The sequence below is a fragment of the Geospiza fortis genome, unplaced genomic scaffold (genome assembly GCF_000277835.1).
Source record: "Geospiza fortis unplaced genomic scaffold, GeoFor_1.0 scaffold425, whole genome shotgun sequence".
NCBI classification, from domain to species: Eukaryota; Metazoa; Chordata; class Aves; order Passeriformes; family Thraupidae; genus Geospiza; species Geospiza fortis.
Window position 1 is genome coordinate 2,796,866 of NW_005054387.1, and position 15,136 is coordinate 2,812,001.

General features: G+C 62.4%; 1 protein-coding gene across 1 annotated transcript in view; it reads right to left on the bottom strand.

Moving 5' to 3' along the window:
• Nucleotides 1-15,136, bottom strand: part of MYO18A (myosin XVIIIA) — a 32,237-nt gene that overhangs the window by 13,950 nt on the left and 3,151 nt on the right. The window contains 23 exon segments of the mRNA XM_031060629.1: nt 1-132; nt 230-329; nt 367-580; nt 790-931; nt 1,495-1,581; nt 1,981-2,173; nt 2,251-2,341; nt 2,420-2,596; nt 3,064-3,075; nt 4,507-4,651; nt 4,761-4,824; nt 4,906-5,006; nt 5,674-5,816; nt 6,034-6,244; nt 6,360-6,536; nt 6,615-6,724; nt 6,847-6,934; nt 7,486-7,542; nt 8,065-8,205; nt 8,601-8,705; nt 8,909-8,971; nt 9,159-9,839; nt 10,230-10,286. The exon segment at nt 1-132 is cut by the window's left edge and continues 106 nt beyond it. Of these exon segments, the coding sequence (XP_030916489.1) occupies nt 1-132; nt 230-329; nt 367-580; nt 790-931; nt 1,495-1,581; nt 1,981-2,173; nt 2,251-2,341; nt 2,420-2,596; nt 3,064-3,075; nt 4,507-4,651; nt 4,761-4,824; nt 4,906-5,006; nt 5,674-5,816; nt 6,034-6,244; nt 6,360-6,536; nt 6,615-6,724; nt 6,847-6,934; nt 7,486-7,542; nt 8,065-8,205; nt 8,601-8,705; nt 8,909-8,971; nt 9,159-9,839; nt 10,230-10,286 (3,291 nt within the window).

Here is a 15,136-nt window from a genome sequence, read left to right on the forward strand (position 1 = left end):
GGCCGCTCCCGCCCCCCCCCGCCCCCCCCGCCGGCACAGCACAGCCTGGGGGTCCCCACCAGCCCCCGCCTTGGGCAGGAAGCAGTGCACAAAGTGCAGCTTGGACTTCTTGATGCTGTCGATGAGGGCGTCCTGTGGGTGTGGCAGAGGGGGGTGAGGGGTGACATGCGGTGGTGCCCCAGCCAGATGCCCCGGCCAGATGTGAGGATCCCCCTTGGCCCTCACTCACCACTTGCAGCTTGATCTGGATGCAGAGGGATTTCTTCTTGACGGCAGCCACGCCGGTGGTGAAGGGCTTGCGCATGCTGGTGGGCCGGCGCAGGGCCGGCCTGATCACCTTCCTGCAGGGCACAGAGGGCACGTCACCCCCCAGTGTCACCTCTCCCCCCTGCCATGCTCCCACCCCAGCACCCTGCTCACTTCTGGGACTCCTGCAGCAGGACAGAGGCGTTTTGGGAGGCCGGGTTGTGCTTGACGTAGTTGAGCCATCCCGTAGCATCGTACTCCACCCAGTTGGTCCCCGAGCTGTGTCCCAGGAGGAAGTGTCGGGGTTTGTCACTGGGGAGCAGTGGGTTGTGCCCTGCAGGGAAACACAGCACCAGTGGGCACAGCCCTGGGCAGCAGTGTTTCAGTGGGGCATGTCACAGAACCCCAGAATGGTTTGGGTTGGAAGGCACCCTAAAGATCATCTCATTCCAACCCCCTGCCATGGGCAGGGACATCTTCCACTGGCGAGGTTGTTTCTGGTCTAGTGGACACATCCCCATGGTTCCAGGCCCCCCTCCATACCTTTTTTACCCCCTTCCTGGGGGCCGTAGTAGGAGAAGAGCCTCTCCAGCAAGGTGTCCTCGTTGCCCCCTGGCTGCAGAGCCTCCTCCTCCAGAAGCCACAGCAGCCCCCGCGCCTCGTCCGTGCGGGCCAGAGACCGGACCTGCAGGGTCACCACGCTGACAGCCACCCCAGCACACCAGGGTCCCCCAGGGCAGGGATATGGGGTGACACAGGGCACCCAGGCCACCCAGGAAGCAAGCAACCTCACACCGTGGGAGAGGGCTCCTGATTAGTGGAGACTCAGAAGGGAAAGGTCCATATGGGACACTCTGGCAGCACATCTCACTGAGGTGGGAAATGCAGTGCTGGGCTGAAACCCAGCACAGGGATGGTGCCAGCAGCCTCCTCCAGCAGGGACTGGAAGACCCCAGGGACTGGAGAACCTTGGGGACCCATGGACACTAGGAACCTGAGCATCCCGGGGACCAGAGCACTTCAAAAACTGGAACACCCCAGAAATCTCCAGGCCCTCTGCCCACAGCACAGGCAGCTCCCAGGACAAGAGGAGAAAACCATGCTGTGGGATGCACTAAGTATGTGGGCTGCACACACACTTGCTCTCATGGTCAACATCCTCTTTCCTTCCCCTCCACCACCAAAGTGCCCAAAAGCCGGCCATCTGCTGCCATGATGTGGCTGGAAGGAAGAGTGGAAGGTGCTTACCAGTGCCTGGTGTGAGGACTGGTCCACAGCAGCTATGGAGCCAGAGGAGCTGGGCTCAGCATCAGCCAGGGCGAGCTCTATGTTCTCCTGGTGAGGGGGAACAGAGGAACATAGGCAGATGAGCACCCACACTGCAGAGCAGCAGTGATTGGGAGTGTGAGCCCATCAGGGTGCTGGTCTTGATGGGGTTTAGAGTGATGCAGAGTGCTACGGGAGGACCAGGACACGTGGAAGGGTCCCCATGGGCTGTCAGTGCTGAGATGGAGAAGCAGCAGTGACCACCATCATCACCACCCACAGCCACTCCACCACCTCCCAGCCCAGCCCTCCTGTGCTGTGCTCCAGCAGCCCTGGGCACTGAGCTTTGGTTGGACTGGTCCAAAATGACCACTGCATAAGAAATCAGGGGAAACACAGGAGATGTTCACGTGGCTATGGGAGGGCAGGAGTGGAGGAGGCCATGGCAGCCCCGGGTGTCCCTGGTACCTCCTTGTATCGCTCCAGCTCGCGGGCGAAGGTGCGCTGGTGGAAGAGCTGCTGCAGGCGCTCCTGGGCGTAGTTGTGGCAGAGCTCCTCGAAGGTGGCGCCCCGGCTTTGCCCTGCCAGCTTGGGGTTCTGTGCCCCGGGGGTGTCCACCACCGTCACGGAGCACACCGAGTGCTGGCTCGACTTCAGCGCCCTGGGGGGAGCACACAGTGGGGTCAGTGGGCACAGCCAGGCACCCCCTGCTCTCCTGCTGGCCCCCCCAGCACATACCTGTTGAGGAGGGAGATGAGGAGTGTGAAGAGCTCGGAGTACAAGCCAGCTGCCATGCCCTCCAGGCACTCCAGCGCCGTCAGCTTGGGACCTGGCCAAAGCAAGCCTGAGTGTCCCCAGCCCGGCATCCCTTGGGGACACCCGCTGTCCCCACCACACCTCACCCTACCTGTGCCACTGTCCCCCAGGGGAGACTCATCGGGGCCCTGGCGGAAGGAGGTGGAGCGCTGCAGGGTGCCCTTGGGCTGGTGCTTGAAGATGGCAGAGGAGAGCTCCTCCAGGCTGCAGCCCAGCAGGTAGGCGGCTTTCTGAGCCCACTCGTGCCGTGCAAACTGCTTCCTCCCAGCTGAAGGGTGGAGAAGGGGGGTCAGGGCCAGGAATGGCACCCCTAAAAATGGGGAGTGTTTCCAGAAAGGCCTGGGATGGTCTTAGGGACCCACAGAGTAGGTTAGGGATGATGGGAGCACACGTTTTGGGGTTTGAGAAGACAGAGATGTTTGGGGTCTGACAGGAGATAGGGGTGAATGGCTTTGTGCTGCTGCAGGCTGAGCCTGGAGCCACACTGGTGTGGAGCACAGACCCCTTGCCACCACTACCCAGGGACCTCTGAGGCTCTGAGCCATCCCCCACGGGGATGTGTCCCTGCTGGGTGACACAGCCACACGGCAGCCACACAGACACAGACAGACACACGGACGCTGGGGGGCGGAGGGAGCCGGTTAATGGTGACACACAGGGACACGGAAGCAGGGTGAGGGTGGCACGGAGGAGGGGGAAGCCAGAGACACACGGAGAACAGAATGGGGACTTTACCTTCGTCGGTGTCTGCATTGCAAAGGGCAGCATGCACCATGCGAACAGAGACACGGGTTAGAAACAACGGCACACGATGGCACGGTGGGGGAAACGCCCTCCTGCCACCAGGCCACCGCACATGCCACGCCTGCCCCCTCCCCAGGCACTGCTGCAGTGACAAACCGTGACCAGCATGGGGGATCCCTTCCCTTTGAGCCCACCCCGCACCGTGGGCAATGTTGGGGAGCAGCTCGGCTCTGCCCCAGCGCATGGGGAGCCACTTTTGGATCCAAGGAAATTGTGGGGCTGGTGTAACTCAGCTCTGAGCACTCCCAGCGTCCACGAGGCGCAGGGGGGGCTTCAGCAGCAGCAGCACAGACCTGGGGGTGGGATGCCCACCCCGAGCAGGATGCAGCAATGCTCCCCCCCAGCAGGATCTGGGATTCCCTCCCATAGCAGGCTCCCATGGAGAGGTCCCAGAGTTGCCTGAGCATCCCGCTGTGGCGGCTGCAGCGGGGCCCTGCTGCCCTCTAGTGCCCTGAGAGCACCCCACGGGCCAGCACTGCACCCCAAGAGCACCCCACAGGCCAGCCCTGCGCCCCAGTGTGCATCCAGACCCCTCTGGTCTCTCCTTCTTCATCCCCAGATCATCTTTTCCCCCAAGGCCGCAAATTCCCTGGGTGCAGCCACCAGCTCCAGGTGCCCATTTTGGGGTGACATGCCCAGCTCTCCCACCAGCGTGCAGCACCACAGGGGCTTCCAGCACAACAGGCAGAAAGAGAAAGCCACAGGGGGAGAACAGCAGCCCCCAAAGCCAAATTTCCCACCCCCAGGAATGGAGAGCAAAGCTGATGCTGTGAGAGGCTCACACCCATGGTGAGTGCTGTGTGCCAGGGCAGCCCTGACCCTCACCACCAATGGTGCTGACAGGACTGGGATGGGATTTCTCATGAGCAGCAGGCAAATTTGGGGCTGCCAAGACCCAACCAGGGTCAGGGATGGTCCAAGCACACCAGCAGCATCCCAAGCCCCCATTTCAGCCCCCAAATCTGCATTGCATGGCACCCCCCAGAGCAGAGCCCTCCCCACTCCCATTACCAGCTCCATCTGCCAGGGGGTCTGCAAGGAGGATGGAGGGAAAGGTGTTACACTGGGAATGGGGGACACCCCCCAACTGCCTCAGCCCCACCCAGGCCCCCACTCCCCCAAGTTGGAAGGGGCCAGCCGAGGGTCTGGGCATGTTCAATTCCCACCAGTTAATGAGACCACCCCGACCATGGGGACAAGGCTGGGTGCCCCAGAGCACTCAGGGTGGCAGGACACTGTCCCTCAGCTGACACAGCCTCCCACCCTCTCCCCCAGAGCTTGCTGCACTGCAGGCTGCTTGCAAAGTGTCTCTGGAACCCCTCACATCCCTCAGCCTCAAATCTCCCCTCCCATTAATGGCTCCCAGCTTGTTACCTTTGGTTGCCCCAGCGGCTCCCAGATGATAGATGGCCCCCAGGATGAGCCAGAAGGCTTTCTGCTCATCTCCTGAGATGCCCATCACCTTCATGGCTGTCAGGAGCTTGCTGAACTGCTGGGTTGCCTTCTGCTTTTCCTCTGGCTGTAGAAAACAACAGGAGCCATTGGTCTGGGAGCCCAGCTCTGCTTCCCCCTGCACTGAAATGGGCCAGAGACCCCCATCTTCCCCTACAGCCCCCCATGGCAACAACCTTGGAGGGGGGCACGATGCCGAAGACATTGTTCTCTGCCAGGTGGTTGAAGTGAAGCTCAGTCCTGCAGGGATAAACACCATGATTGGCCCCATGGGGGAGGTCCCAGAGACCCCCCCCACGATGGAGGCCAGGCCCAGCTCACCTGAGGGTGCTGTCAGAGCAGGCCAGCAGGTAGTAGAAGACATTGAAGGTGGCCTCGTTGGCCGGGTGCCGGGTCACACGCAGCTTCTCCAGCAGCAGTGTCTGGCAGAGGTGGGGCAGTGAGGAACTGTCCCCAAGGGTCCCACTAACACTGAGACCCTCCAGCCCACCCCAGCCTCATCCTTGCTGCCTGTCCAGGGTCCTCACAGAGTTGTGAGGGTCTCTCTCCCACTGCAGGGCACCATGTGAATGCAAACGTCACCCAAGCAGCCCATGAGCATCTCTCCTTGGTGAATGCTACTACAAGAGCATGGAGTACATCTCCTGGATTTTAAGGGCTCTGCTGTTATCACAACAGCATTTTGGGACTGATTTTGGGACTAACTAAGCAAGAGATCCCATCTGATGGGTGTGAACAAGGACAAGAGCAGGATGCCAGGCTGCTGAGTGCTGCAAGCATGGCTGGGGATCTGCAGCAGAGCTTGTAGTGTAGGAAACACCAAGAGAATCATGGAATGGTTTGAATTGGAAAGGACCTGAAAGATCAACAAGTTCCAAACCCCTGCCATGGGCAAGGACACTTTCCTCCATCCCAGGTTGCTCCAAGCCCTGTCTAACCTGGCCTTGAACATTGCCACAGGGGATGGGGCAGTTACAGCTTCTCTGGACAACACTCTTGTGAGGATGGACTGGCTCCCACATCACAGGGAGCCATGCTGGCAAGGATGGACCAGCTCCCATGCTGGGGAGGGCACCCTGGTCCCCTCACCTGTACAGAGGCAGATGCCACCTGCCCAGCCTGGTCGAAGTCCAGGGAGATGATCTGGGAGAAGCGGGTGCCGTTGCCGTTCATGCTGGTGCTGCTATTGCCAAAAGCCTCCAGGATGGTGTAGAGAGCCTGCCACTTCTCCACTGCAGGAAGACAAGCAGGGCAGTGCAGGGGCTGTGCAGTGGGCAGGGGGCCAGAGCTGGCTGGGCAGGTGTTGCTGCTCCCTTGCACTGCAGCAGCCCCCAGGAGCACAGCAAAGGCACCGGTGTGACAGCGACAGCGCGTGTCCAGCCACTGCCGCGTGCGTGGGGCCGTGACCGCAAAGCAGGGGGCGTGTGCAGGCAGGACAGAGGGACTCACCAGAGAACACCTTGCCGGTGCTGCCGGCGATGGTGGCGAGGTACTGCACCAGGTGCTGGCAGTTGGTGGTTTTGCCGCTGCCGCTGGCGCCCAGCAGGACGATGGCCTGGTCCTGGCGGCTCATCAGCATGCTGCGGTACGCCGCCTGCGCCACCGCGTAGATGTGCGGGGACGTGTCCTCCCTGCGGCACCCCTTGAACATGTGCATCACCTGATGGGGACAGGGAGGGCAAGCGGGCAGGGGTCAGCACCCTGCCACCCCCACCTCCCTCTCTGCGCGGTGCCAGCTGCGTGTCCCCTCCGGTGTCCCCCCAGAGCAGCGTCACCTTCTCGGAGTACATGGAGGGGGAGCTCAGCGGGTTGATGATGACCATGGTGGGCCCGGCGTAGGTGTGCAGGAGGTTGCCGCCGTAGCGCTGGCGCAGCGTGTGCAGCGTGCTGGACTCGTTGAGGTAGAGGAGGCTGGCGAGGTCCTCCACACGGTCACAGGACGGGGGGTTTGCCTGGCAGCGAGGTTGAGATGGGGTGGGTCAGGCGGGGAATGGGGATCTGCCCTGCCAGCCCCTGTCCTGCAGCCCTACCTTCTCCACATCGTCCTCCTCCACCTCCAGGACGGCTCCATCGTGGTCCAGTTTCACCTTCACTTTGCCCTCGGGCAGGGGACTGCCCACCTCTGGCCGCAGCTGGCTGCCTGTGAGGGGCACAGAGCACTCAGAGGGGCCGTGCTGGCAGCCCCCAGGGACACTGCAGTGGGGTCAGGGGGGCTCACTGCACCACAGGAAGGATGGGGTGCTGTGTCCCAGCAGTGCTCACCCAAGGAGAAGCCATCCCTGTGCACCAGCCACACCTTCTCGGTCTCGTACCAGGCCTCCTCGGCTGCTATCTGCTCCTCTGTCTTGGCCTGTGGGACAGCAGATGTGGAGAGGCTGTGGTCACCTGCTCCCTGCCCTGCCTCACCCCCTCCTCTCATCCCTGGGGCTGGAGGGAGCAGGGCTGACTGGCCACAGGGCCATGTGTTGGACAGCCAGGCCACCTCCACAAGCCACAAACCCTCCCAGCACATGTCCCCGGTTTGCCCACTGGGGACCCCAGTGGGTGCAGGGCTGCAGAGACCACCATGGCCCTGCCACAGCTTGGGGCAGACATAAAGACACAGTGACCCACAGGAACATTCACTACGGCCACCCTGGGCGAGCCTGGAGGGGCCAAGCTCCCAAACCACAGCCCTGAGAGCAGGCACCCACGTGTCAGGATGCAGGGACACCAGACATGCTATGGGGACATGGGACATGTGGCAAGGACATGCTGTAGGGACACAGGACACACTGAGGCACATAATGGAGTGACACAGGACGTGGCACAGGACACTGACATGGGAAATGCCAGGCTGGTGGCCAGCACAGCGGGGATGTCCCTGGCACAAGGAGAGCAGGACGAGCTCCAAAGCCAAACCTGAGCTGCAGCAGGGACGGGGCCAAGGGGAGCTGCCGGCGCATCGTCCGCTGGACCCTGGCGAGGCCGAGAGAGGCGGTGAAGGCGAGAAGGGCTCAGCCCTGCCCCGCACACAGCACGGCAAGAGGGGATGGGGAGCGAGCGGGGGCAAAGCACTGCTGTGCCAAACCCTGCGGGCGCTCCTCGTGCCACGGCCACCACTGCGGACAGCGGGGTGGCAAGTCCAGTGCAGTGCTGGACAGGCCCAGAGCTGGGAAGGACACTGGCCACAAGGCCATGCTGCCAAAGCCCTGGGGCTGGGGGTCACTGCACTGACCCCGCTCTGAGCTCTGCCAGCACCACGTGCCACAGCTGCTTCGGCACGAGCCATGCATCCTGCCTATGCCAGCACTCTGCCCCTTCGCACCCTGCTCCACACCCCTGCCCGCCCCAGCTGTGCCACCTCCACTGAGGGCACCCTCCTGGGACGTCTGGCTTCCTGGCATGACCTCGCTGGGGAGGGGAGAGGCACCCAGCCCCGGCTGCCCCCGCTGGCCCCATGGCAGCCCACGGAGCAGGGTGGGATGGGGGAAGCCTTACACTCCAGCAGGAGGCGCGGGCGCAGACGCCAGCCCAGAGGCAGACAGAGGATGGCAGGGGGTCGCTGGTGGAGGCAGAGGGCTCCTGAGGACGGGGGTACAGTACCTGGCTGGGTGCCGAGGCGGAGGCGGCGGGGTCCAGCTAACGGCAGCAAGGAAGGAGGAGAGAAAGAAGAGAGGGGGTGAGAGGCAGAGAGCAGAAGCAGCACCCTGGCAAGCCACAGGGCCCCAGCATGGCCATGATCACACAGCACCACCAGGACATCATCCATCCCAGCCACCACAGTGTGCCTGGGCCCCTACAGGGATGCAGGCAGTTCCCCATCCTCAGCACAGTCTGGGCAACGATCCCCAAACCCACCAACAGCCCTGGCCATCCATTCCCTGCTTGCCAGTGTCACCCACAGATGGACCATGGGGTTGGCAGCCAGACACAGGGGTACAGTCACTGTGTGCAGGGCACATGGCACGCCTGGGGCAGCCACACGCTGCCCATGCCTCCCCATCCCTGAGAAGGCGACACGCAAGCACCAACACCTCTGGAGTTACAGAAGTGGTGAAGATCCTCTCCAGCCGGAGCTGCGCCTCCTCAGATGGGCTCAGCACGGACTCGGGGCCAGGGGAAGCAGGGCCAGGGGCAGCCTAGAGGCAGAGCACCATTAGCTCCAGGCCAGCTGTCCCACAGCCCTCACAGCCCTGGCACGTGGGCACCAGCAGGGCCATTGCAAAGGCTTTCCCAGCCCTGCAGCCCATCAGTGCCTGGGGAGGGTCCCAGGGTGAAGGCACAGCTGGGTACCAGTGCGTACCCACAGTGTCCAGGGACCTGTGTCACCACTCCTACACACCTGCTGGGGGGCAGCCGGGGCATTTTTCACAGGGGTCTGCCGCTTCTCACTGCTCTGCAGCTTCTTCTCCACATGAAATGGAGGGGAGACAAGGGGCAGCATGATGGAGTGGCCACAGCACACACGACTGCCCCAAAAAAGTGACTCCCACCCACACGACACATCTCAAAACCACTGCAAACCATGCAGGTGAGCTCACACCATGCTGCACTGGGAATCAGAGCATCCCCTGTTGTGCACACACTGGTACCTTGTGCCTCTCCAGGGCCGTGGGTTTCAGAGCAGACGCCTTTGCCGGCTCCGCTTTCCCTCCTGAAAGCTGCACTGGTGGCTCTGGTTTGGCTTCAGCGCTCGGGGACGGGGACAGCTTTGTGTCCCCACCAGCAGGCTCACGGGGCTTCTCCTGCCTGTCCCCCGGCCGGAGCCGTGGCCGGGGCTCCTTGGTTTTGCCTTTGGCCATGAGGGTTTTGAGCCCCTCTGAGATCTCATCCTTGGGTTCCGGCTTGGCAGGGGCTGAAGGCAGCACGGCGGGGGGAGGTGGCGGGGCTGGGGGAGCTGGGACAGCGGTACGCCCTGCTTCCTCCTTCCTCGGGGGTGGCACTGGCTCGGGAGACTTGGCATCTCGGCCTGGCTCCTTGGCACTGCCAGCGTCCTCCCCTGGCAGGACTTTGCGGACCACCTTGCGCACCACCCGGACCACCTTGCGGCGGGACAGCCCCTGGCCGTCATCTCCCTGTGCCTCTGGGGCTGGGCCCTCCAGCCCATTCTCTGCTGCCCCGTTCAGCACCGGCTCTGGGCTCTTCCCTCTCCCAGGAGGTGGCTCAGGGCTCTTCGCGGGTTCAGGGCTCTTCACAGGCTCAGGTTTTGGGGGTTCAGCTTTCGGGGGCTCAGCTTTCAGGGGTGCAGGTGCTGCATCCTTCGGGGTCTCTGACTGCAGCCACAATGACAGTGGTGTGAGTGGAGGGCCAGCCTCCACTGCTTTTGGGATGTGATGGTGCCCAGGGCTCTGCCCTGCCATGGAGCACAACTCCTGGCCAGACCCCAGCACTGGGTGTTGGAATAATTACCACAGCACCCTTCCCCACCAACCTACAGCCCCACAGTGGATCCCAGGGCAGGGAGCAATGGTGACCTCCCTGCCCCACCAACAGTGACCATTCAACCCTCAGGCTGCCAGCATGGGGGCAAAATTCAGTGCTCAGGGCATCACTAAGCCCATGACCCTGCATGGTGTCCCCAGGCCCTGTCACAGGGGCTGTTCCCACCAAGGACAAGCCCCATCCCCAAAAGCTCCACCCTGCCCGTGCCTTGTGACACTTACAGCCCCATCCTCCTTCACGGGTCTTTTCACAGCTAAAGATTTGTCCTCGTCCTTGACCTGAGGGTCAGACAAACAAGAGGAGCATGTTTCAACCCACTGTGGGGCCTTGCTGCAGGAAAACCTCCTGGGACCATCACTCCATGCCAGCCCGAATTTGCAGCCCACTGCAGGGACAAGGACGTGTGTCCTCCCAGGCTCCCCATCAGCCAAAAAAACAGGGGTGGAGCACAGAGATGCACCCGAGATACAGCAAACCCCAAAGGTGGGAGAGGCGCTCTGCCCACCTGGCCTGGGCCCTCTCATCATGAGCAGCCAGTGAGGGAGGTGGTTCAGAGTCACACCACCCCTCCTGCAGGATTCTGTCACTCTACACGTCACCCCCCAGCCGGTGTCACAGCACGTTTTAAGTGTCACCAGCTAATCTCTGCAGCAGCCGCACGTGGGACACGCCAGATCCCTGCTGACCCGGGGAAACCAGGGGCCTCTGGGGGGGTGGGCAGCCAAACCCTGCCCTGAGCTGAGCCTCTGAGTGCCAGGACTCGGCTGTGACGCTGCAGCGGTGCATCCTGTGGGCAGCACACTCCGACTTGCCGCCACACAGCAGCTCCTGGGGGGCAGGTGGCACTGGGGTGGCTCACACTGTGTTAGGGGCGGCACCAGACACTCACAAAGCCGTTAGTGATGGTGTTAGTGATCACATGCATGGCTGTGCTGGTGACACCAGCCCTGGCCAAGCTCCCAGCTGCCCAGCACAGCCCCTGTCACAGCAGCACAGTGAGGCTGCTCCAAACACGGTGCCAGCACTGGGCAAACTGGGGGGAGCTGGTGAGCAGCGTGACCCAAACGTGGGGCGCAGGCAAACATGCAAGAGACACTTCCCTTCTGCTCCCAGAACGCAAACCGGGATGAGAACGCCATGGTGATGTCTCATGGAGCTGCAGCCCTGGCTGGGGAGAGAGGGAGAGGTGAGACTGACTGGGACAGCACACAGAATGCCAAACCACGGCCCAGGGTACAGGCACGTGCCCCTCCCCACCTGGGATCCTCAGGAATGGGGGTCTGAGCCCACCTGGACCTGCTCAGCAAACAAACAGTGCCCACAGGAGGGGCTCTGGGGACAGACAGGTGACCAGTCTGAGACCCAGCAAAACTCACTGTGTAAAAAAACCCCCTTTAGTCAGGCTGTAGGACCGTGGCCCCATTCCCCTGAGGGGCCAGCCCGCTGCGGTAAGCAAATGCCAGGGTGAGGGAAGGGATATTTTCTGCCCCAGCTCCCTGCTTGCCCTGACAGCCTGGGTTTATTCTGAGCCTGACCCCGTGCCAGAGTCCAGGCAGCTCTAGTGGGACCTGCTGCCCTGGATGGCACCCACTGTCCAACCCCAGGTTGTGCCTGGTGCCACTGGGGAGAAGCCCCCTCTCAGGGCCAGGCGTGGCACCAAAGCAACCCAGCAGTCTGGGAGCACATCCCTGTCCCCCCAAAGCGTCACCATGGTGTGAAATGCCAGCATGGGGGTCTGGAGACAAACCCACCTGTGGGTCAGAACCCCCAAACCCTCTGCCCACAGCACTCCCACCTCCAAGCAGCCTGGCACTGCCACAAAGCTCTCCAGAGAGCACCGGCCATGAGGTCCCCACAACAAACAACCCCAAAACACCCCAGGGGTGGGTTCAGCCTCTCAATCCCCGATCCCAGCACCAGAACCATCTCCCAGGTACCCCCCTCGTGCTCCCCCAAGCCGTGCTGGCCACGCTGGGGGTCCCCACCTTACCAGAGGGAGAAGGAGAAGGGTTTCCGCCGGGGCGAGCGCGGCACCGCACGGGAGAGGCACTAACGGGGCGGCAGGCGGCACAGCCGGAGGGAGAGCTGGGGGGGGACACTGGGGCCTCGGCACCAGCAGCACCGTCACCACTGCCAGAGGAAGTGATGTGGGCTCCAGGAACTGCCCGGCCTCCCTGCACCGTCCGCCCGCACAGAGTGGGACAGACACCCCCGAGCCAAGCGCAGCTGCGGAGCTGGGGGGGCCAGGCAGGGCTCTGTGCCTCACGGGATGGGGCTGCACAATCCACACCCCTGGGTGCCCGGTGTGGCGCCAGGCAGTGCAAGTCTGACGCTTCTCGCTCCTCCTCTGGCTTTGCCATGCACACCAGATCCCCCCAGAATGTTCTTGGGGACAGACAGCACCCCAGCAACAGACGGTAAAGATGTTCTCATGGCAAAGCTGCCTCTGGAAGTTCAAGGTGTCCCTGGAAACAGCAGGAGAGGGGCAGTGGACAAGGGGATGAGGGTCAGGGCCCTCCCCATGTGGGGGCTGCCAGGAGGAGTTGGTGGCAGGGAGCCAGGCACGCTGGTGGCATGGAGGAGCAGTGGTGACACAGGCATGGCACAGTGGGACCCCAGCTGGCAGCTGAGCAGGTTCCTGCCCAACTGAAACGAGACAGATGTGCCCTGAGCAAATAAACATTGCCAGAGGAAGCAGGGGGTCCCAGGCTGGCACACCCCACTGCACAAGGGACAGGCCACATCAAACACCCTTGGCAGGGCTGGCATAACACAGCAGAGTGTCTGCAGTGACACGGGTGTCCCCAGGTAGCACAGGCATGCAGCCACCTCCACTGGGATGCCCAGCCCAGCTGTTTGGTGACAGCAGCATTTCTGCCTGGTGCATTTCTCTCATTCCTAAGCCAGGAAATTCAGCACACACACACTGGCCCATGGCTGAGCCCCCTCCCAAGACCCCACCACACTGGGACACCACAGCAGCACCAACCCCTCAGTGAGAGCAGAAAGAGAGCCAAACCAAGAACTTGCCAAGCACAGAAAAATGATAACAGTGCCCCTGACACAATGAGAGTCCCACACTCCCACCTTGGTGGGACACAGGGAACCCAGCCATGCCACGGCACCCTGGGGACAGCGACCTGCAGGGACCTGTGTGCCCGTGGACAGTGGCACACAAGGTCAGCCAGCACAGCCACTGGATGCCTGCGGCCCTGCGGCAGCACTGGAGTGGTCAGAGGCGTTTCTGGAATATTTCTGGAATATTTCTGCTGGGCCGGCGCACGCCTGGGCCCTGCCTGAGGAATTTAGCCGGTAAATAAATAAATACAGCGTGGAGCTGAGCCAGCCCAGCTGCCCCACACTGGGAGCAAGGCTGGGACACAGAGGGAGCTTCTCCCCAGCCCCAATGCCACCAGCTGTCCCCTGTCACCCCACAGCACTGACAGCCCCCCAAGAGGCAGCGGGGGCTGGCACTGCCCAGCCAGGTCCGTGGGGACAAGGGTGACTCAGCCCAGATCCCGTGAGGGGGTTAAACCCCCCATGGTGCACAGAGAGCCCGGCACCATCCCTCTCCAGCCAGGGAGGGGCTTCCAAAACAACAGCCCAAAATATGTCTATAATTTCCTGTTTCAAAAAGGATCATTTTTATTTAAATTAGGACCAGAAACATTCCAGGGAGCTTAGTGGGGCCTGGGGGAGAGCCGGGCCTCCCTGGTGCCAGCACCTTGTGTGAGGGACCCCCAGCTGCACCCAGCACCCCAGTCTGGGCTCCCTAGCACCAGCAAAGCCACAGTGTGTCACTCTGGTGCACCATGAGGAGGAGGAGGAGGAGGCATCCTGTGCCAGTGCTGCAGAGGCAACCCCACAGCACAGTCAGTGCCAGCTCTCTGACCAGCTCCCACCGGCTGATGCCGTCAAACCACACCGTGTTCCAGCACAAGGCTGCAGATTGCAGCCTCTCCCATGCAGCCCCAAGGGCACTGGTGATTCCTCTCCCCTTTCCCAGCCCAGCACAGTGCTCCTGCAAGGCACAGGCACCTCGCTGGCCCCGTGTGCCAACATCCAACACACACCTGCCTCCGTGCCAAGGCACAGCTGTGCCCAGTGTCCACACAGGGCTATCCCACCAGAGGTTATCCAGGCAGCAGCGCCCCTTGTCCACACCAGGGGTTATCCAGGTGTTCACACAGGGTTATCGAGGCAGCAGTGCCCGCTGACGCCTGCAGGGCTCCAGGAGGAGCTGCGGGAAAGGCACCGCTCTGGCTTGGCGCAGACTCCACCCCGCAGCGCCGGCATCTGCTCGAGGAGCACATGGAGCCCCGTGGTCACCCTCGCTCCATCCTGGCCACCAACTCGCAGGCACAGGGCCTTGCCATGCACAGTGTGGCTCTCCCCAGTGCAGCCAACCTGCTCTGCAGGCACAGGCACCCTCCTCACCCGAGGCAGGCTTAAAACTACACTAAACAAGTCCAGCTATAGGCTAAACAACACCACTCTGCTGCAGCCCCTGCCACCACAGAGGGGGTCCAGCCCTGCAGGGTGCTGTGTTTGGGGGGCTCTGCTGGGGTGCCAGCTGGTCAGGACACTGGTTAGCCTGCGGCAGGGTCAGCAGTGCCGGGCAGCAGGCGTGAGGGATGTGGGTCACCCAGCCATTAAGTTTCTATTTATACAGCAGCAGCAGCAGCAGCAGTAGCTGCGTACGCAGGGCTGTGCACGCCGGCAGCAGCTCCCGGCCCCTGGCACACTGCGTGCCTGCCCCAGTCCCCGGGGAGGATCCCTGTGGGGGACGCCAGCGTGGGCAGCGGAGCAAGCAGTGTCCTTCAGCAAAGTAGCCTTTGGAATTTCCTGGCAGTGAGGAGCAAAGCTCCCTTCTCAGCTGAACTATGCTCAGTCAGCAAAGAGATGGGGACATACTTCCCGCAGGCAATGCAGAGCTGGGCTCTCCTCTAGCAGGAGGAAAACCCAACCCAACAGCCCCCTGAGCACTTTGAGGGGCAAAACCCACCAGTGATGATTTGCAAGACCTGATGCATCACTGCTGCATCCCAGCCACAGCCTCCCACTCCTCCCTGTGCATCCTGGCTGGAGCAGCCCCAGCACCTGCTGTTTCCCACAGCCCCTGCCAACC